We start from the raw sequence: 23,157 nt of genomic DNA, 5'->3' as shown, positions 1-23,157 counted from the left end.
CTAATGGTTTCCATTACACCAGGAAACCATTTACAGTGGTGGGTGGTAACCATATAACTAACCCATATTTGTTCCCTATGTGTCAGCAAGTGGGTTGGTGGCAGACATGGGGTAATAGTAATATGTAATAGTAATAGTAATAGATTATTACAGGGTTTTCAAAGTAATAGTAATAGTAATAGATCACAAGTTCCTGGCTGTAATAGTAATAGAAGGCAAAGTAATAGATAATTGTATATTACGGTACTTTCCCATTACAGACACTTCTTTAATACCATTTACCATATTCAGTTAAAACAGACTTTTCATCTTGGTTACTTGTTGGCTGCTCTCCAAGCTGCAAGCACACCACATGAGACTGTGCTGAATGGAGAGTGGTCAACAGGCCATCAGGTGATCTAGACACACTTGTGCATTCACTGGAACAGCCTACTCACGATAATAAAAATAAAAACCATTCTCAATTTAATTACTTAATACCTGGTACCGTTATTATAAATTATATATTAATAGTAGTAGTAATAATAATAGATGACCTAGTAATAGTAATAGTATTAGATGACCACTAAAGTACTGGTAATTAGTAATACAATAGTGAGCCATTGAAATTAATAGTACTGTAATAGTAATAGTAATAGAAACTCAGTAATAGACACCATGTCTGGTTGGTGGAGGGTTACTGTAGTGCCTCTCCCTGTAAAACAACTCAGACAAATTATCACCCCTTGCTGGGTAATGGTGGTTCGGTATAGATAGATAGATAGAAAAAAACAAAAACAATAAAGTAGGATAAGGCAGAACTGTTGAAAAAAGTGGACCGTGGTGTTCCCACGTGGAAGTTGTGTGACACGTATGGTATTGGTTCATCAACTGCTAATGATATAAAGAAGCAGAGGGAAAAAAAATACTGAAAACTATACAGAAAGCAATTTGAAGAAAGAAATAAACATTACAAAAACTAGGAGAGATGGTGAGAGTCCTTAGAATGATTGAGTGATGATGAAGTGGTTGTGAAGGTGTCGAGTGAAATGGACTTGTCAGGGAGCTTGATGACGAATCAAGGTCAGTTATTCCATGAAGAACATAAATTAGAATATGTGTAATTACACTGAAGAATAGTGGGTCAGAGCTGTCTGTCTATCTGTCTATTGCCAGACGGTTTAATCTCGTAAGGGGTGGCCTCAATCAAATTGCCTCCATGTCGCCCTGTCCCCCGCCATTTCATTGCCCTGCTCCCAGCTTACACTCCCCTCTCTCATATACCTCTTCACTCCATTCCTCCATCTCATCCTTGGCCTCCCCCTCCCTCTCCCCCCCTCCACTGCACTCACATACACTCTCCTCATCAGTCTCTCACTCTCCATCCTCTCCACATGTCCAAACCACCTCAGTGTGTTTCTCCTAATGCTTCCTATCACATCCACATCCACACAACACTCCTTTATTTCCTCATTTGTCAGTCTGTCTCTCCATGTGACTCCACATGCTTCTCTCAAGTAACACATTTCCACTGTTCTCACTCTTGACTTCTGTCCCTCCAACAAGGTCCAAGCTTCACTTCTATCCGTTAGAGTTGGTATCACAATAGGCTACTGTCATGTAGTAGCTTTTTTTACTTCCATGCTCACGTCCTTGTTTCTTATCACTGCTTTCAAGGAACCAGCAGCCTTTCTTCCCTGTTGCACCCTTTCAAGCACTTCACCCTCTGAATTTCCATCCTTACTCAACACACTACCCAAGTACCGTACTTAAACGCACTCACATTTTCCATTTCCTTCTCATCCAGCCTCACTGTACATTCACTGACTTCACTTCTGTCGAAGACCATAACTTTACTCATCCCTACATTCACCTTTAGATTCTGTTTCTTACACACTTTCCCAGACTCATCCACCAAGCTTTGCAGCTCCCCTTCATCTTCACTTAACAACACAGTATCATCTGCAAACAAAGTACATGGAGTTTCCAAAAGTAATCACTCCAATATCCGACGTAATAGAGCCATTGGTAGGTCCGGTTATTGGTTTTGTCCGGATATTGGGCCCCAGCTTATGGACTTGTACTTATGGACCCTAACTCAGAGAAACACCTATACAACTCCCTCTGGACATGCATAGCACTTATTTAACACCCAAATCACATCAATAAGGCACTTAAATGACTGAAATAAGTGCAAAAGAAACATAAAATGAGGGTTTTGAAGTATGTTCATACATTAATAAACATTCTGGTACTTATGGACCCTAACCTAGCCAAACTCAGAAAAACACATTCCTACTGCACATGCATGAGGTAAGTATAGTATGGAAAAAAGTACAGTATGAAACATTCTGGTAAGTATAATATGGAAAAAAGTACAGTATGAAACATTCTGGCTACTTACAGCAAGTCCCTGGCCACCTCTATGAATAACCGCCTCCTCTTGGACTCTGACAGTAAGAACGATTTCCTGAAGCACTTGCAGTACCGGTACACTCTTCCTGAAGTCTTGCACTGAACTTAGTCAATAACACACAGAAGTCCGTTCTCTTCACAGTGTTCACTTTAGTCCAAATAATGTTCCATTTCAATTTAGTGTTGCACATTAACTTTTCCCAATCTTTTCAAAATTTCCAAAGCCAAAACAAAGAAGTTTATTTACGTTAAATTTAGTTTCCACTGAGTCTTTTCTCTCAACTCGAAAACCTTAACACAACACACCGTTTTTTTCACTGCACAACACTCAAAATTCCCATGTGGTCTAGTGGAGAAGTTCTTGCTGTTTATTCACTGTCAGAGTCTGAGAGTATCACTGGCAGGCGACCAAGGGGTGCATCGCTGGGTCGTGGTGATGGCGTACCCACTGCAGAGGACTCTGAGGAAAGCCGCAAACTCACGTCGAGCGGTGACTCCATCGTGGCTGGTGTGCTGGGCTGTGGCTCGGAGCATGAGGGCCTGTCTTGGGGAGGCAACGGAGTGGAGACAGGGCTGGGCACAGCGGGGGTCACTGGCCTGAAAAAACTGTCAATCATTGACTGACGCAAGGACTGACGATTCTGGTGATTGATGATGCGCTGCCTGAAAGCACGCACTTCCTCCACGAGTCCCAAGGGCCCCATCTCTCTGTCACAGTCCGGGTGTTCCAGGTAGTCTAGGACGAACTCTAGGTGTTCCCGGAGTGCGCTCAGCTTGGGGATGGCTGGAGTAGTGTCCTGCTGAGAGGAGTCTGCATCATTGTCGCCTTCTTCGTCGGAATCTTCAAGTTCGGTACTGACACCAGGAACCGAAGACGCGATCTCGATATCAGACAATGTCTGATACCCAGGATCACCCTCGTCGTCGTCCAACCACTCACGAACATCGTCCACATCAACATCGTTGCCGTGCGTACATAGCCGTGCATGGAAGTCATCCACGTCAAACCCTAGAAAATCGTACTCCACATCCGTTCCGAGAAGCAGACGAGACCAACCATTTTCAAAAGTTTTCACAGGGACTTCCTTCCATGCACTAGCCCAGTTGTATAGCGCAGACTTGATGTTGTAGTGGCGAAGGTTTTCCAAAGTCCGCTTGCCTCATGTGTCACGTCCTTCCCTGCGCTCGTCCTCGTCCTCGAGAACAACCATCACCTCGTCCAGGAATTCCGACGGTACAGGCGCTTTGTTGCCACGATCACTCCTTGGTCCATGGGTTGAATGAGAGCAGTCGTATTAGGTGGCAGAAACATGCACCTAATACGCCCATTCTCAGCAACCAAGTCCTTGTCGCACGGGTGGGCAGGTGCATTGTTGAGCAGAAGGAGAGCCTTTACCTGGTCGTGAGGGATTCCCAGTGTCTTCGTCTGGTAATGGATGACCTCCTTGACAAAGTGATGGTGAAACCAGTCTTTGAAAATCACAGCTGTGAACCATGCTTTCAAAGAATGGTACCAGACGACAGGAAGGACATCCATCACCCCACGAAGGCACCGAGGCTGCTTTGCACGGCCAACAATAACGGGCTTAAGCCGGCGCATGCCGTTAGCACTGGCACAACACAAAGCAGATATCCGTTCCTTAGAAAGCTTGGGGCCAGGTACACGCTTCTCCATCTCCTTGGCTAGAGTGTTCGTCGGCAGCGAGCGATAGAATAGGCCAGTTTCGTCAGCATTGTAGACTTGACTGAGAGTTAGGCCCTCCCTGTCGATCAAGCCTTTCACCTTGTGCCGAAACTCGTCAACTCCATCCTCGTTAGCGTCCAATGCTTCGCCATGTGCTTTACGGTTAGTAAGGCCATGTCGCAACTTGAACGCGAAGAGCCAACCCTCGGATGCCTTGAAGTCTAGGGCGTCGTGAAGCCTTGCGAACTTCTCAGCAGTAGCCTTCAGCTCCGTTCCACGTACCATCACACCAGCTGCACGTTGCTGTCGGTACCAAATCAACGTGGATCGGTCGATTTCTGCAAACTTGGGGGTAAACATAACCTTCCTTTCCACGTTGCGTTTGCTTCGCGACGAGAAGTCAGCCGTGTACTGCATGAGTTTGTCTCGGGAACGTTTGATATCGAACATAGTCGACCGGGCCAGGTTGTACTCGCGGAGAATGCGGGAAGAAGACCAACCCGCATCAACTTTCTCCAATATCTCCCTCTTCTTTTCCAGAGTCAACACCACTCTCTTCCTTTTCTCAGGTGGCGGGGCCATCATCACACACACTAAGAGGAGGCCCGAGAGCAGCAGGAGGCCCTGTGGCAGGTACGGCACCACCACAAAAGCGAGCACGTGGGCAGCCATTGCGAAGAGCGTAGGTCCAGTCGTGGTGAGGGACAGGCAGGAAGTGGGGAGGATGCAGCGGCGCTTTATCGGACGTCGGAGGAATGACGCACCAAAACAATGCTCTCCCGCGGCGCGCGCAGCAAGTTCAAATTACGGACGGGAAAAAATCGTTTTATTTTTTTTATTTTTTTGGGTTTTCGGACCATTTTGGGAATGCTGGATCCCAGGACAATAAGGTCTGGGTAGTGGGGATGTTCGGTTATTGGGCATCCAGATATTAGAGTGATTACTGCCCTCTTTCAGTAGGGCTGCTCCAACATTCACTGCCCTACCTTGTATCTCTTTCAGAACCCATCCATGTAGCTACAGATTGAACAACCATCGAGACATGACACATTCTTGTTTCTGTCCAACCTCCAAATAAAAAAATTCACTCAGTTCACTATCCACACGCACTGCAGCCTTAGCACCCTCATACATACTCTTCACGGCCTTCAACAACTTCCCATCTACTCCATATATTCTTAATACTTTCCACAATCCTTGTCTATCCACCCTGTCATACTCTTTCTCCAAATCTGTGAAAGCCACATACAACTTCTTTCCCTTCACAAGAAACTTTTCCACTAAAGATCTAAGAATGAATATCTGATCTACACCTCTTCCCTTTCTAAAACCTCCCTGTTCTTCTCCAACTAATTCCTCTGTTATTTCTCTAATTCTGTCATTACGTATCCTACCATATACTTTTCCTGTTACACTAAGAAGACAAATGCCCCTATGATTACTACACACTTCTTTTCCCCCTTTTCCTTTGTATAGGGGAATAATTATACCTGATTTCCAATCCTCGAGGACTCTACCTTCCTCCCATGTCAGTCTGCACATCTTCCTCGTCCATTCTACTATAGTAATCCCTCTAATATCCGAATGCCCAATATCCGAACATCCCCACTAACAGGACATAATCATCCTGGGATCCAGTATTCCCAAAATGGGGCAAAAACCGCAAAAAATTAGAAAAAAATCTGACTTTTTTCCCACCCATAATTTGAAATTGCTGCCTGGCACTGAACAGCTGTTACACCATGGTCCCTTCACCCCTTCCTTCCTCCCCCCCTCCCCTGTCAGGGTTGCTATTTGGTGTTTTTCATTACCAAGTGTGGGCCAATTTGGTAATGAAAAATTCGTTTGGTAATGAATCAGAATAATGCATTACCAAATGGATTTTTCACATGTATGAGGATACACAGGATGGAGATGGTGGATTGTTTGCTCTCTCTGATTTATCCGCTACCCTACATAGCGTGAAAATAATCAACATGGTGTTAATTATAAGGAGAGTGATTACATGTATTTCCACTTGTATATATAATTAGTGAAGAATAAATGCTAGCTTTATGATTTGGTAATGAAAAGTTAAATTTGGTAATGAAAGTTGAGGAGATTGGTAATATGGCCGTTGCGATCTGGCAACTCTGTTACCCCGCCATCATCAATAGTCACAGCTTAACTCCGATCGAGAGCAGATGCTCATAGCAGTGCAAGCCACAGGTGCTTGTTTTTTGTGAATGAACAGTGAATAAACTGCAATACCTCGCCACTAGAACACACAGGAATTTACAGTGTTGTGCAGTGTTAAGATTTTAGAATTTAGAGTGCAGAGGATTAACTGTGGACTGCAAACTGGCGGTTCAAACCAGTCCATGAGCCAGGGACTTGTAAGTACCCAGAATGTTTAATATTGTATAAACTCACCTCTAAAACCTCATTTTATGGTTCTTTTGCATTTATTTCAGTCTTTTAAGCAACGTTGGGTCTGGTTAGTACTTGGATGGGTGACCGCCTGGGAACACCAGATGCTGTTGGCATCCCTACGTGTCAAGTGGGGTTGGTGGAGGATTAGTGCCCCTCCCTGTAAAGCAATTAACTCTAAGCCGTTGGCCACCCCGTTTGGGATACATGGCGTCTGGCAATGAGTGAATGATGAATGTCCCTTATTGGTGTGATTTGGGTCTTAAATAGGTGCTATGCATGTCCAGAGGGAGTTGTATAGGTGTTTCTCTGAGTTAGGGTCCGTAAGTACAAGTCCATAAGCTGGGGCCCAATATCCGGACAGAATCACTATCCGAACCTGCCTATGGCCCTATTACGTCGGATATTGGAGGGATTACTGTACTATGTCTCCCCTATGTTTCAGCATTTCACCACACACTCCATCAGTTCCTGGGGCCTTCCCCATTTTAACTTTCTTCATTGCTTCCACAACTTCCATCCTACTGATTTCTTCCTCTCTTCTCACATCCCACCTTCTCCCAACCATCCCACAGCCACGTGCATTATCCATTCACTCAGTGTATTGTTGCTCTCAGGTGTCTGCCCTCTCTTCTCCTCCATCCTTCTTTCCTTTCATCCTTCTCTCTCTCTCTTTCCTTCAGTCTTTCCTCATCCTTTTGCCTACGGGTGACTTTACTCTCTTCTTTCTCTCCTTCATTCTTTCCTCTTCTTTCTGCCTGTGGGTGACTACACTGAGTGACAAGCCAAATGGTTTCCTGTACACCAGGGAACCATTGACTATGCTGCTTGGTAACCATATAACCAAATTTTGGCACCTGGTTGTTTAGTGGGTATGGTAGGCCCTAATTATGGCGTTCCAATCGGATCGAGCTAATGAAGGTTTATATCTAAGGGATGGTTGGGGTTTATTGCTCACATAAAACCACTCAGGGATGAGTGAGGCTGGTCACTCTCGTCTTAAATGTCAGGACTAACTTGCCCAGCCCTGGGCTCCTATGCTTCTTATGGGGCAATGTAGGATTGGATGATGAATGAATGAATGATACTTTCATTCTCTGTGTTCAACAATTCCTTAAAGTGCTCTCTCCATCTGCTCACTTTTTCTCCCTTCTCCTCTAGTAATCTACCATTTTTATCTTTCACTCCCCAACTAACTTCTTTGGCACCCTGTCTAACTTTCTTTACCTCTTTCCAAAACATTTTCTTACATTCCCTCCACTTTACACAAGTTCCTTCCAAATTCCTCAACCACTCTCCTCTTACTCTCTCATACTAATGTTGTATTATAGCTACGGTACATGACCTCCATTGGACCCTGCTGAGTTTTTATGTCACATACGGTAAGAAACATATGTGGCCTTGGTTAGTCTGGCAAAATGGTTCATATGGCAAGGCACTGGAACCAGGGTTGCCAGAAAATTGGTGTTGTTCCTGTAGCTGTTATTATTGTTATTAGTTATTATTATTATTATTATTATTATCCTCCTCCTCCTCATCGTCATCTAATCCTGTGTTGCCCCATGAGGAGCGTAGGAACCCGGGGCCAGGCAGGTTGGCCCTGGCATTTGAGATGAGGGTGGCCTGCCTCACTCATCCCTGAGTGGCATTACGTGAGCAATAAATCCCAACCTTCCCTTGGATATAAACCTGCACAGGCTTAATCCAATTGGATCGCCTTAATTACCCACTAAGCTACCAGGCCTGATAATGTGGTTTTATGGTTACCACCCAGTGTAATGGTTTCCTGGTGTATGGTACAGGAAACCATTTGGCTTGTCACTCAGTGTAGAGTCACCCATAGATAGAAAGAAGAGGAAAGACTGAAGGAAAGAAAGACAGAAGAGGAAGGAAGGAAAGAAGGTGGGAAGAAAGAAAAGGCAGTCACCCTAGAGCAGCGCTACATCAAGTGAGTGGATGGTGAGCGCCCCCCACCTACCACCAGTTATTATTATTGTTATAGTTACTGTATTATTATTATAAACATTTTATGGTGTCACCTGTCATAACCTTTAAGATCAGTTTGAAAAATAGTTGAAGTAGCTACTGTATGGTACAGTAGCTATTCGTTTTCAGTGCTTCCATTCGTTTTGGGAGGAAATATGGCAAGTTGTTATATGGTAGGAATGTATTCCAAAATACCTTATTGCAACTTTTTTTTGTGCAGTTGGTACTCTGTATTGAGGGAAGCTGTAAATCAGCATAAAATGTTGCAGTGGAATTTTAATTGGCAGCCATTTTGTAACAGGCTGTGGAGTTATGTGCCAAAGAGGACAGAAAAAGACTTCATGCAATTATGCAACAAGGAATATTAGGTAACTTTTTTTTTTCTTTTTTTGTACTGTGATGCATGTTTTGAATGTGTGTTTGGGTGACTACAGATAAAAATGAAATAAATGAACCAAAATATGAGGTGTATACAGTAGACTGTAGCACCAGTCAAATAGGGCGGTACTCCTGAGGTGGATAGCAAGCTGGTGACAGGGAGAACTGGAACCCCCGTTTCACCAGCCCTCAGGACCTGGTCCTGACCATCTCACTTTGCTGAACATTTTCAACCCTTTCACATAGCCTCTACAGAGAGTGGGCCAGCATACTCTCATAATACCTCTACCTTCAACTGTCTTCATCCCTCTGCATGCACATTAGATAACTACACCAATTTCCATTCCCGCTTAGCAATGGCTGCTGCATTAACATCAGCAAACATGGTGGTATCTCGGATTTCTACCATCAGCAGGGTTGGGCTGGTGGCACAGGGTCCTCCTGGTCGCTATCAAGCGACTGTGCCGACAGTGACTATTGCAAATTCAGTTCATAGTTGTCAGTGGAGAAGTGCAGGTTCGGTCCTGTACAGTTCTTAACCAATATCCGTGGTCTTAGTACCGTACCAATTTGAGATCAGTTCACTTTTTTTTCAGTCAGTATCTCCTCTAGCCTTGTTCCCAACAGAATCCCAAATCTCTCCTTCTACTGAAATATCTCCATTTCGTTCTGGTTACCATCTCCTCACAAACTTCCGTAACAAAGGTGGCACCTGTTGTCGTATCAAATCTGAATTTGCAATTGACACTGTTTTAAATATCTATCTATCTGTCTATATACAGTACCTAGGCTGCTTCCCCCAAGGAAAAGGAGGTTGCCGAGACAGGATGACACTCCCAACTTACTCAACCACTCAAACACATTCGTTCGCATCATAGCCCCAAGGGGAGAAGGGACAGACCTTCACTGCACGAGGGTCAACTGTGCAGTGCAATCAGTGACATCCACCTCAGGGCCCAATAGCAGAGCGGGTTTACCCCTGCCACATCATAATGAACCCATCCCCTTACCCACACCTGACCCGATCAGCTGATCAGAGCAAATGCTGGAGAATATCCCCTCGGGGCTGTGTCCTCATTTATTCATTCACAATTTCTCTCCAGTCTATCACATGCAGCCATTCTTCCTTGCACAACAGACATCTGTCTTGCATCCAATGCTCTCTTCACACTGTCCAACCATCCTATTCATGGTCTTCCTCTCAGCCTTACACCTCTCACATCAGATCCAATTATCTTTTTCACCAATTGCTCATCATCCATTCTCTCCATATGCCCAAACCATCGCAACACCCTCTGCTCAGCTTGATCAGCCATCTCCTGCACAACTCCAGTTCTCCTTCACACTTCATCATTTCTCACTCAGTCCATACGCGTCACTCCACACAAACTCCTCAGACACCTCATCTCCGTTACATTCAAAATTTTCCTCTCTGCTACACCCATATTCTATGTTTCAGCCCCATATAGCACAGTTGGTACCACACACTCTCATACAGCCTTCTCTTTGCATCCTTTCTAAGCGAACGATATCTAAACACTTTTTCATTCCTCCCAGCACCTTTCCTGCTTCATTTATTCTAAACTTCACTTCTACATCTATTCTTCCATCCACAGCAACATGTGACCCTAAATACTTAAAACACTAGCAGCCTTCTCAAGCAACTCATTATTCAAAACTACATTCATCCTCCTACCATCTACCAATCTTGTACACTTCATCACTTTACTCTTATTCTCATTTACTTTCAATTTCCTCCTTTCACACACCCTTCCAAACTTTTCTACCAACTTTTTCAGTCTCTCCTCTGAATCAGCCACCAGTGCAGTATCATCCGCAAACAGTGGCTGATTCAGATTCCACTCTCAACAATCAGCATTCACCAGACTCAGACCTCCACCTAACACTCTTGCATTCATCTCCCTTACAACACCATCTTAGCTCAGCTTGTGGGTTAGCTACGGTCTATTACCTGCACTTGAACAGGACTTTTTTTTTTTTACTTTCTAGGCCGGCTGGCTGCCAATGTTTGAACTTTTATGTTTGGGTACAGAGAAATAAATCCGGATATGGATCTAGTAAAGACCTAACGTTAGTATATGGAGCATAACTGGATATGGAATGTCCGGATAATTGAGGGATTACTGTACTTTTTGCTCTATCTTTTGATCAGTAATATCTTTCTTTTTATGCCGCTTTCCGGCTCTCTGTCATCATCCAAGGAGGAAACAGGAACAGAAATAAATGACTTCAAATTATCCCCTCATGTTGTAGTGGAATTTTATAAATAATATTGACTGATTTTAATTGTTAATTGAAGCTCTTTTTCTTTTCAGTCTTACACTACTAAAACATTTTTACTTGTTACCATCCTAGATTTGAACTTTGCAAATTATTCCTGATTGCCCCCTGAGCAATAGTTCTGAAGCTTCAGGTAGTTCCATTTAGAATTTCCTCTTATTGTAATTAACGAACTGCTTTCTACAATTTTGAAATATACAGGTACTATAGCATTTGCTTATTGTTTTGTGTAACAATTTTACGTAAAAGATTTCACCTTGTAGCTAAAGATATAAGGAAGAGTATGTTCATTATCGCTGGCTGAAATCATCTGGATACTCTGCCATCACATCTTAGGCTAGCTGTACAATAGGTTAGCCAATGCCCCTAAGGAAGTGCAGTATATCTCTAGTACTTATTGCCACATACTTAGCCTATATTTATTTCTTTAAAACACTTTGATGTCATTGTTTTATAACTGCTTTACCTTTGTACATTAAGGTATACTATGCTCCTAGAAAACATATTTGTAGTCTAGTTGGGTTTATAAGAAGGTTTTTAATAGGTAGATTTGTGTCAAATGGAAGGGTTCAGTAACTTTTGGGGTTTATCGTAATAGATTACTGTACACAGATTTCGAATGCTCAGAAAGTTAGCTTATGACTTTAATAGTGTATAAGGAGGAACTGCTCTATATTTGTGGCAGGGATACAAGACATGCATGGGGCAAGAATGAAAAGTGTCCGGTAAACAGGGGGAAACTTGCAAATCAGCTTCATGGATAACAATGAAACTTAAACCTCATGAATCAAGGTGGTGGTCCTTTTATTGTATTCTTGCTGCCTCATATCTTGAAGGGATTTATGGGTGCTTTATTTAACCTCACCAGTTTGAAAAGGTGGTCGTATGTGTACTAAAATTGTCAGGAGATGGCAAGAATAAATTGAGAAAGAAGTCCATGGGTAAATTATTCTTTAATATACAGTATCAATTTTTTTTTTAGAAACATATAACAAGGATTTATTTCACTGTACTTCTTCCTCAGATGGTACTACATGCCTGGCGGGGATACAAAACTTATGCATGGGGCAAGAATGAGCTGCGTCCAGTGAGCAAACGAGGCCACACTGCAGGCATCTTTGGGCGACAGGACATGGGAGCTACAATTGTGGATGCCTTGGATACACTGTACATCATGGGGCTGACTGAGGAGTTCAATGAAGGGCGTGCGTGGGTTCAGTACCATCTTGACTTCAACCAGCTGGTTAGTAAAGGGACTGGTTAAGCAGTCCACTGTGTTGGTATATTTTAAGATTTACTGTTGCTGTCACAGGACAGTTTTATTCAGCTTTGAAAATACTTTCTGAACCACAGGAGTTTGATAAACTTCATAAACCTCTTCACTACTAGAGGTCTGTCCAAAGTTATAAAACTATCTGGTGGCAACAAGGACAAAATAAGGAAAATGCTGTCATATGGCTGGGAATAAAGCTGCATGTTGCGGTTATCTTTATTATGCTAAGAGGTTGCTTTTAAGCAGAATAAAATCATATGGTGGTAAAAAAATAGGAGCAAATGCCATGAGGGACTTAGCCATGGTACTCATGACCATGGCTTAGGCCTTTGATTCCGTGACAAGCTATTCATCCGTTATTCCTGAAAACAAGACCATTGCTGAATGGTAAATGGTGGTGACTTACTTTATGTAGTGCTGCCTACTTCTTTCTTCACTTTTGTCTTTTTTTTTTTTTTTTAGTGCCCTTCTCCCTTTCTATTTCTCCCATCCTTGCAATGGCATTTTATTACCGGTACATCTTTCTCACCTTAAGGCTGCTCTACAATGAGTGACAGGCCTAATGGTTTCATGTAACCCAGGAAACCAGTTATTGGGTTGTAACCATATCACCAAGTAAGGGGATGATGTGGAGCCTATCATGACATCCCTGTTTGCTGGGTGGAGAGTTGCAAATGAGGCATCCCTCTTGGGAATCACACCTCCACACACTTTTCCACATCTCACTATGGCTAGATGTTGTCTTCTGCAAGGGAACAGGTTCATTGCATGGGATGGCCCCGAAAGAGCTGTTTCTTGTCTGTGGTTGATTGGTCTGCTTGGCAAGGTAGACAAGGGTTACTCAACAAGAACAAGACCACTGCATCATCCAGGTTACCACAGTTACCTCATTTAGGTGATACTGTAAGTATGGTACAAGTACGGTACTCATTTTGTCTACCAGCCGACAAAGGGGTGAATGGACACGAGTTGGCTGGCTCCTGCAGCTTACATAAGGATTTTAACCAAGTGCTAATGGGGATGGCATCATTGTAGCTAGCAACACTGACTACTGCAGTAGCTTAGCCAGAGTAAAATAATATATAATATATATTTTTTTAATAACAAACAGAGGAAGGAAAAACAAATGAAAAAAAAAAAAAATCCATATGCCAGCTTTCAGGTGTCCTTCATTCATAAAAAATCTGTAACAGTTGGATTTGAAGAGCCGTAGGTTGAAGTTTGGGGGGAAACCACTTTGGGGGAGCGAGTTCCAAAGAGATGCAGTTTGGGGAATAAAAGAATTCTGATAGGCAAAAATTCTGCAGGAGTGAGAGAGAGAAAGATAGGTTTTGGGATGAGCTGGATGAAGCAGTGGGAGAAATGCCTGGGAGCTAAAAAGTGATCGTAATGGGCGATATGAATGGAAGAGTAGGCATTGGTCCTGAGGATGACATAATGGGTTGTAAAGGAGTTCCAGGAGAAAATGATAATGGGAAGTGACTGAAGGATATGTGTCAAGAAAGGAGGTTGTGCATTTGTAACCTAGTTAATGGAGTACCAGGAAAAAATGATAATGGGAAGCAACTGAAGGATATGTGTCAAGAAAGGAGGTTGTGCATTTGTAACTAGTATTTCAAACACATTGTGGTAGGTGGGGGCACTCACCACCCACCCCACTTAGTGTATTGCTGCTTTGGGTGTCTGCCCTTTCCTCTTTTCCTTCCTTCCTCTTCTGTCTTTCCTTCCTTCATTCTTACTTCTGCCTATGGGTAACTTTACACTGAGTGACAAGCCAAATGGTTTCCTATACACCTGGAAACCATGTACTATGCTGGGTGGTAACCATAACAACAAATTATGGTGCCTGGTTGTTTACTGGGTAATTAAAGTGCTCCAGTCAGATTGAGCTGGTGCAGGTTTATATCCAAGGGATGGTTGGGGTTTATTGCTCACATAATGCCACTCGGATGAGTGAGGCTGGTCACTCTCATCTTCAATGTCAGGACCAGCTTGCCTAGCCCCAGGCTCCTATGCTCCTCATGGGGCAACATAGGATTGGGTGATGGATGGATGGATGGATTTCAAACACAAAGATGCATATAAATATACATGGTATAGAGGAAATGTGATAGGAAGCATTATGAGGAACACACTGAGGTGGTTCGGCCATGTGGAGAGGATGGAGGGTGAAAGACTGACAAAGAGAGTGTATGTGAGTGAGGTGGAGGGGGGAAGAGGGAGGGGGAGGCCGAGGATGAGATGGAGGGATGGGGTGGAGAGGTATATGAGAGAGGGGGGTGTGAGTTGGGAGCAGGGCAGTGAAATGGCGGGGGACAGGGCGACTTGGAGGCGATTTGTTTGTGGCCACCCCAACCGGGGTTGAGGCGTTTGGCAATAGATAGATAGAGGAAATGGGGATCGCGTTGAAAGGAGCATGATTAATTACGGTATTTCCCAGTGTATGACGCGCATTTTTTTGTTTTTTTCCAAAAAATTGCTAAAGGGTCTTTGTATGCGGCCTGTGTTAGGAGTGTAATACTGTATGGTAGCGAGACCTGGGCAGTAAAGGAAGAGGATATTCGTAGGCTCAAACGTACAGAAATGACAATGATTAGGTGGATGTCCAGTGCTTCCCTGCATGCAAGGCCTGGGGGGGCAGGGGCTGGATTTACGATGGAAAAGTTGAGAGGTAGGATGGATGTCCAGTGCTTCCCTGCATGCAAGGCCTGGGGGGGGCAGGGGCTGGATTTACGATGGAAAAGTTGGGAGGTAGGATGGAACTGGAGTGTATTGGTGTTGTGATGAGGAGAGGTAGATTGAGATGGTTTGGGCATGTGGAGAGGATGGGGATGATAACTGGGTGCAGAAAGTGAGAAGCATTAAAATTGGGGGTGGGCTTGCGAGGGGTAGACCTAGAAAGACGTGGGACGAGGTCATTAAGTGTGACCTCAGGGTTGAGGGACTGAACAGGGAGGCTGCCACAGATCAAGCAGCATGGAGAGCCACCATTAGGTGACCAAGGCTGATGCATGCAAGCATGTTGGAGCCTTCAAATACGAAAACAAAAATTATGTCCTGCATGTTACAATGAAGCTACTTTTTTTGTAGGGAAGGAATGGGCCACATTCAAACCCAAAAGTGGCTGCGACTTCTTGAAACTGATGAAAGCTTACCTCTGCATTATTTTTTACCCTTCATAGTCTCATGGCTATGTTTAATATGTTATCATACAGTGAACGAATCTCCAATCTTTAGCAAAGTACGGTACTGTAAGGTCATCAGTTCTTTAGCTTTTCAAGTGACCGACTGTGCTGTGAATGGTCTGTTTGCTGCCAACTCAGTGGACAGTGTTGCCAAACAGAAAACTTCCACGGCACTAAGCTCATCAGTAAAACACGCTCAACCATAGCACTACACTGCTTCACCTATGTTAGTCAGGAAAGTCGTTTCCTAAATGAATTTAGTTACATGATTGGAAGTCAGGTATAATTATTCCCTTGTACAAAGGAAAAGGGGAAAAAGAATTGTGTGGTAATCATAGGGGCATTTGTTTTTTTAGTGTAATTGGAAAAGTGTATGGTAGGATACTTATTGACAGAGTTAGGGAAATAACAGAGGAATTGTTGGAGAAGAACAGGGAGGCTTTAGGAAGGGGAGAGGTTGTGTAGATCAGATATTCATTCTTAGATCTTTAGTGGAAAAGTTTCTAGAGAAGGGAAAGAAGTTGTATGCGGCCTTCATGGATTTGGAGAAAGCATATGGCAGGGTGGATAGACAAGGATTGTGGAAAGTAATAAGAATATATGGAGTAAATGGGAAGTTGTTGAATGCTGTGAAGAGTATGTTTGATGGTGCTAAGGCTGCAGGGCAAGTGGATGGTGAACTAAGTGAATTTTTCTCTTTGAAGGGTGGGTTGACACAGGGATGTGTTATGTCTCCGTGGCTGTTCAACCTGTACATGGATGGGGTAATAAAAGAGATACAAGGTAGGGCAGTGGATGTTGGAGTGGCCCTAGTGAGAGAGGGTAGTGTTTGGAAACTCCCTGTACTGTTGTTTGTAGATGATACTGTGTTGTTAAGTGAAGACGAAGGGGAGCTGCAAGACTTGGTGGATGAGTTTGGGAAAGTGTGTAAGAAATGGAATCTAAAGGTGAATGTAGGGAAGAGTAAAGTGATGGTCTTTGAGAGAGGTGAAGTCAGTGAATGTACAGTGAGGTTGGATGGTGAGGAAATGGAAAATGTGAGTACGGTTAAGTACTTGGGTAGTGTGATGAGTAAGTGTGGAAGTTTTGGGGGGTGAAGTGCTTGAAAGGGTACAGCAGGGAAGAAAGGTTGCTGGTTCCTTGAAAGCAGTGATAAGAGGCAGGGAAGTGAGCATTGAAGTGAAAAAGTTACTATATGACAGTATTGTGAAACCAACTCTTAACGTATGGAAGTGAAGCTTGGACGTTGTTGGAAGGACACAAGTCAAGAGTGAGAGCAGTGGAGATGAATTATTTAAGAGGAGCCTGTGGAGTCACATGGAGAGACATGCTGACAAATGAGAATATAAAGGAGCGTTGTGGTGTGGATGTGAATGTAATAGGAAGTGTTAGGAGGAATACACTGAGGTGGTTTGGTCATGTGGAGAGGATGGAGGGTGAGAGACTGACGAAGAGAGTGTATGTGAGTGAGGTGGAGGGGGGGAGAGGGAGGGGGAGGCCAAGAATGATATGGAGGGATGGAGTGGAGAGGTATATGAGAGAGGGGGGTGTGAGTTGGGAGCAGGGCAGTGAAATGGCGGGGGACAGGGCGACATGGAAGCAATTTGTTTGTGGCCACCCCGTACGGGATTAAGGCGTCTGGCCAATGGATAGATTGATAGATAGATAGACATGAGTATCTATAAAGAAGCAGCAATTTCCTCTGCTTTTAAGTAAAGAGAACAGCGGAATATGACGTCAGAGTTACAGCGGAATTTTTGCCAGCCTTGGTAACTCTGCTGTTTGGTAGCTGTTGTGTTAGGCCAAAACAAATGCCATATGGCGGTTGTTTTGAGTGATTCGGCATTTTTTCTCTGGGATTCCAGATACTCCAGAGATATAGCATGAAACTATACAGGTACCAGTACATTTAAAATTAGAGTGCTGTTGTTTGTAAAGAAATCAACTTGTTAAGGGCAGCATAATAAGTATCCAATGAAACATCGTGGTAAGGTGGGTGGAAGTCTTGCAACCTCATGTTGTTAGGCTTGGCCTAAACCTAGTTGGATTCCAAATTTTTTTTTGAAAATTTGGGTGCATGTTATGCCCTGGAGCGCACTATACTCCGGGAAATATGGTATGTGCTCATAGAGAGGTTGATGCTGGGAATGGTTGCCGAATTGAGGACCGTGAGAGGACTATGGGGAGGTCTGTCAGATCATATGATTCTGGTATGCAAAATGATGTTGAGAGGACTCAGGTGGACCAGGAGAGATAGGAGCAGTCAGGGAGAAAGACTGAAAGTCGAGAAGGTGAGGGTCAAAGAAATGGTGGTAGATGAATACAGGACCAAAGTAGGGGAGGAGTTGGAATCAGTGAATTAGAATGAAATGGATCTGGACAGCCTCTGGAATGCATATAGGGGTTGCTTAGTTAGGAATGCTAAAGCAGTGTGTGGTGTGGCAAGAGTAACAACAAAGAGGAAAGGCTCGGCATGGTGGGATGAAGAGGTTAAGAGAGCAGTGGAGTAGGAAGAAGTAGCTAGAGTGGTTACAGAAAAGGGGTTCAGTTGATATAAGAATTGAATATATTGAGAGCAAACTAGTGAAGAGGAAAAAGAAGGAGGTAAATGAAGATCTAGGAAGAAAAATGAATACAAACTACTTGGAAAATAGGAAATTATTCTGGAAAGAGGTGGGGAAATGTAGAAGTGATGGTGGAAAGAGATGTGAAAGTGTGAGGGTTAAGTGGTAGATTATTAATCCATGGGGATGAAATAAGGACCAGATGGAAAGAATAATTTGAAAGCCTGATGAATGGGAATCGGGAGAGCAGAGCTGCTGTAAACATGATTGTTTTGAGGGGTGTGCAGCGAAGGAATGCAACGCCAGGAAACGTGGCATTCGCATAGGTGAAGAACGCCGTGAAGTGGCTGAAAAATGGGATAGCAGCTGAGGTCGATGAGGTGTATGTGAAGATGATTAAATGTAGTGGAGAGAGTGGAATGAAGTGCTTGTTGGAGATGTGTAAGAAGGCATGGATGAGTGTGCCAGCACAGTGGACAAAGGCTGTGATTGTATCCCTGTACAAAAATAAAGGGAAGTGAAGTGAATGCAAGAATTATCGTGGCATAAGTTTATTGAGTGTTGTAGGGAAGGCACAGTATAAGGAAGAATTATTGTAGAGATAATAAGAGAGATAACGGTATCAGAAGTCCTAATAAGTGATGAACGGGGTGGTTTAGGAGTGGCAGAGGATGTGTGGATCAGCTAATTGCAGTGAGAGAGATAGTGGAGAAAGCTTGTGAGAAGGACTGTAAGGTGTTTATGGCATTTATGGATCTGGAAAAAGCGTACAACAAAGTAGACAGAGAAGAAGGATTGTGGAAGGTTTTGTGCATGTACGATGTAGACAGAAAGCTGCTAGGTGCCGTCAAGAGTCACACGCTTCAGCCAGTTGTCTGGGGCAACACACACATATATAATTGAATTTATCAAAGTATTATCTAAATCCACACCTATATCTCCTGAGGCCTTCAACATTTCAGCAATCATCTCCAGACACCCGCCACTATCGCCAGCTGCATCCTGCTTATTGCTTTATTGACAATAGCAGCATCAATCAAAGCCCAAGGGCCAAACACTGGATTCTTTGACTCCAGACCTACCTTTTTTGTGTCAAACTCCTCATTCAGTAGCTGGTTATCTCTCCAGGCGTGTCTAATATCCTTGCTGTTCACCACAATCTCTCCTTCATTATTCTTCATATGCTGCTTACTTATGGTATCCATGTTTTCCCTCTTCATCTGATTTGCCACGTTTTTTTTTTTCAGCAACTCCTATACCTCTTGACGCCTTTAACATTTCAGCAGTCAAGCCAGACACACCCATCACCTTCCCCAGATGCATCGTGGTTATTGCCCTGCTCACAATAGCAGTATCAGTCAGTTACCAAGGGGCAAACACTGGGTCTGCTGCCTCCAAACCTTCCCTGGTCCAGTCAGACTCCTGATTCAGCAGCCGGTTATAATGTTTTCTCCAGGCATCTTTAATATACTTGTTTTCCACTACAATCAATCCTTCATCATTCCTCATACACTGCTCACCTGCCATATCCCAGTTTTCCCTTTTCATCTGATTTACCACTGAAATTACCACATTCATCCTTTTGGCTCTATTTAGGGTATTCAGTAAAAGTTTCTGACACTTGGATTTTCCCCTGTATGCCTCCTGTCTGTTACTACCCTTTTCCATTCATGGAAAATCTTCCATTCTCCCTTACTGTGGCTTCTACTCCCTCATCCCACCACCATGTTACCTTATGTCTTGGTGGACCCCTTTTCCATCCACACACACTGAATTATTAACTCTCGAGAGATTGTTCTTGAGAGCTCTTTGTTGCTCATTAACCCTTTCTTTACCAATCGGCATGTCCTGAGCTCCCCCTCGTCCCTGTCACGCAACATTTTTGGTTCATTAGGGAAGGGGGGGTTCAGTTTATCACCATGTCAAAACTAGTTACTCAGTGTCATTTTTTTTTTTTTTTTTTTACATCAGTGATTAGATAAACCCCCAAAGATTGTGCCAAAATAAAAAAAAAATAATATAATTTTTTTTTTTTTTTTCGTAAGTTTAACTAAAATATACATACATAAATAACCAGTAAATATTTAGGCTTGAAAATATTAACATCATCATCATCATCATCCGGACCTCCATTCCCACCCTAGGGCAGGGTGAGGAGTAGCAACGTCCAGGCAGCCCAAATTTGCCCAATCCAGTGGGCCACGCTTCCATTCACTCATTATTTAAGCCCCTGGAATCCTGACTGTATCGAATACGTCAGAAACATTCACCACGTTCTGTAGCTTCATATAAACATATCCGATTGAGTCAGTCCGGATATTGCCACGTTAGAAAGGGATGCCAAATCCCTGATCATGCACTTCTCCTTACAACATTCATCAGCCAGAATGAAGGGAGAAACCTGTACTGTACACAGGAAAAATCATCTGGTAAATTACCAATATGCTGGGAATCGAACCAGGGACTCTCAGATGAGAGCCAGGCAGCATACCACTACACCACGACCAGGTAAAAGTTAACTCACGTTGTCACAATCTTGTAACCAACGTCCCTCCGCCCCCACTGTGGGCATCAAGAGGATGAGTTAACCCCCTGGCACTCGGGCAAGTAGATGCTTTTAATCTATCCCAAGCACTTACGGCAAGTCAGAATGAAGGAGAAACCTGTACTGTACACAGGAAAAATCATCTGGTAAATTACCAATATGCTGGGAATCGAACCAGGGACTCTCAGATGAGAGCCAGGCAGCATACCACTACACCACGACCAGGTAAAAGTTAACTCACGTTGTCACAATCTTGTAACCAACGTCCCTCCGCCCCCACTGTGGGCATCAAGAGGATGAGTTAACCCCCTGGCACTCGGGCAAGTAGATGCTTTTAATCTATCCCAAGCACTTACGGCAAGTCAGAACCGTAAGTGCTTGGGATAGATTAAAAGCATCTACTTGCCCGAGTGCCAGGGGGTTAACTCATCCTCTTGATGCCCACAGTGGGGGCGGAGGGACGTTGGTTACAATATTGTGACAACGTGTGTTAACAATTACCTGGTCGTGGTGTAGTGGTATGCTGCCTGGCTCTCATCTGAGAGTCCCTGGTTCGATTCCCAGCATATTGGTAATTTACCAGATGATTTTTCCTGTGTACAGTACAGGTTTCTCCCTTCATTCTGACTTGCCGTAAGTGCTTGGGATAGATTAAAAGCATCTACTTGCCCGAGTGCCAGGGGGTTAACTCATCCTCTTGATGCCCACAGTGGGGGCGGAGGGACGTTGGTTACAAGATTGTGACAACGTGAGTTAACTTTTACCTGGTCGTGGTGTAGTGGTATGCTGCCTGGCTCTCATCTGAGAGTCCCTGGTTCGATTCCCAGCATATTGGTAATTTACCAGATTCATCAGCCAGCTCGATCTCTTGACAGTTCCCTAGCCTCACCGACTTCCAAACCTCTCTTCCTCACACACTCATCCATCATATCTCTCCACCTTCTCCTTGGCCTACCTCGCCTCCTCCCTCCTTCAGATTCGCTCAGATATACCTTTTTCACCACTATTGTTATCCATTCTCTCATGACCATACCATCTCAGTACACTCTCTTCAATTCTGGTTTCCACCGACTTCCTCACTCCAAATCTTTCATGAATCACATTATTTCGTGTCCTATCCAGCCTCTGTACATCACATACATTCCTGAGCAGTCCCATCTCCACTGTTCTTACTCTTGACTTTTCATTTTCATGCCACACCATAGTCTCACATCCATATGTTAAAGTTGGCACTAACACTCCTTCATGTAAGCCTTGTGCAGCTGTAACACTCAAGCCTCAGTGTCTTATCAAGGTCTTCATTGCACCAGCTACTTTTCTTCCCTGTGTCACTCTACTTTTAACTTCTTTTGCACATTTTCCTCTCTTTTCTGTCACTGTACCAAGGTATTTGAACTCATTCACCAAGTCTAAATATTAACATGTACAGTTTATACATGTATTTATTTACCTTATAATTTATTTTGATATCTTACAGTAAATACTGGTACTAGCTTTTTTGGGTGAGAAAGTGACCTATGTGCAGGAGTCAGAACTAAAGGCAGACACACTCGATGCACAGCTCATTGTCATCTGTGTCCCCACCCTCACACTTTTATGGCTCATACAATGGATCATTGTCACTTTCCTGAGACAACCACTCATTATCAGATTCTTCTAAATCACGTTGAAGTGGAGGGTAAAATCTTCCTCCTCATCACTTTCATTTGATGACATGTTTCTGTATACGGAGTCTGTTGCGGTTTTGAGTGCAGGGTTCACATTCCTTTCAAGGCTGCAGGCACACTAATTTACTTGAAAACAGTTGCTGGGGAGGCATTGATGATGGGAAGGCTGATAACCTGATCGGTGCTTGAGAAGCTACATTATACACAGTCTACAATTGGTCAATAGTACAGTAATCCCTCATTTGTCCAGACATAATAGAGCCAAAGGCATGTCCAGATAGTGGCAACATCCAGATAATGAACATTATTCCTCTACTGTACCCAGACCCTACGTATACCCACCTCCAACCTATAACCTACCTAAACTATTGGTACAGTACCTATGCTTAATTTGGTGGTATTTTCTGGTCATTCAGACATATCTAGACATAAAACACACATAGGAATATAAGGAGTAATGCTAAACACCAAGAAAGCCATGCAGAAAAACCACTGAAAACCAAAAAACACCCTACTTATACATTACTGTACATACAGTACGCCTCCTTATTTTGGTAGTGTTTTCAGGTCATTCTTCCATATTTTGACATCAAAACATAGGCCTGCATAGGAATATCCAAAATAATTTTCAACACAAAGAAAATCATGCAAAAAAAACATTGAAAACCAAAAAAAACACCTGACCTATGCACTACTGTATGTACAGTACAGTACCCTTCCTTATTCTGGCACTGTTTTTCAGTGATTCTGGCATAGTTTGACATCAAAACA

General features: G+C 43.5%; 1 protein-coding gene across 1 annotated transcript in view; it reads left to right on the top strand.

Annotated features, from left to right (window-relative positions):
• alpha-Man-Ia (alpha-Mannosidase class I a) overlaps window positions 1–23,157 on the top strand; it is a 217,792-nt gene that overhangs the window by 4,479 nt on the left and 190,156 nt on the right. Inside the window, exon 2 of the mRNA XM_080282748.1 lies at window positions 12,177–12,395. Within this exon, the coding sequence (XP_080138874.1) occupies window positions 12,177–12,395 (219 nt within the window). The remainder of the gene's footprint in view (window positions 1–12,176; window positions 12,396–23,157) is intronic.

Source organism: Coenobita brevimanus, chromosome 94 (assembly GCF_032717465.1).
Source record: "Coenobita brevimanus isolate Jiangsu-jjx chromosome 94, ASM3271746v2, whole genome shotgun sequence".
In the NCBI taxonomy this organism is placed as follows: domain Eukaryota; kingdom Metazoa; phylum Arthropoda; class Malacostraca; order Decapoda; family Coenobitidae; genus Coenobita; species Coenobita brevimanus.
The sequence above is the reverse complement of the archived record's forward strand: the minus strand, read 5'-3'. Positions and strand labels throughout refer to the sequence as shown.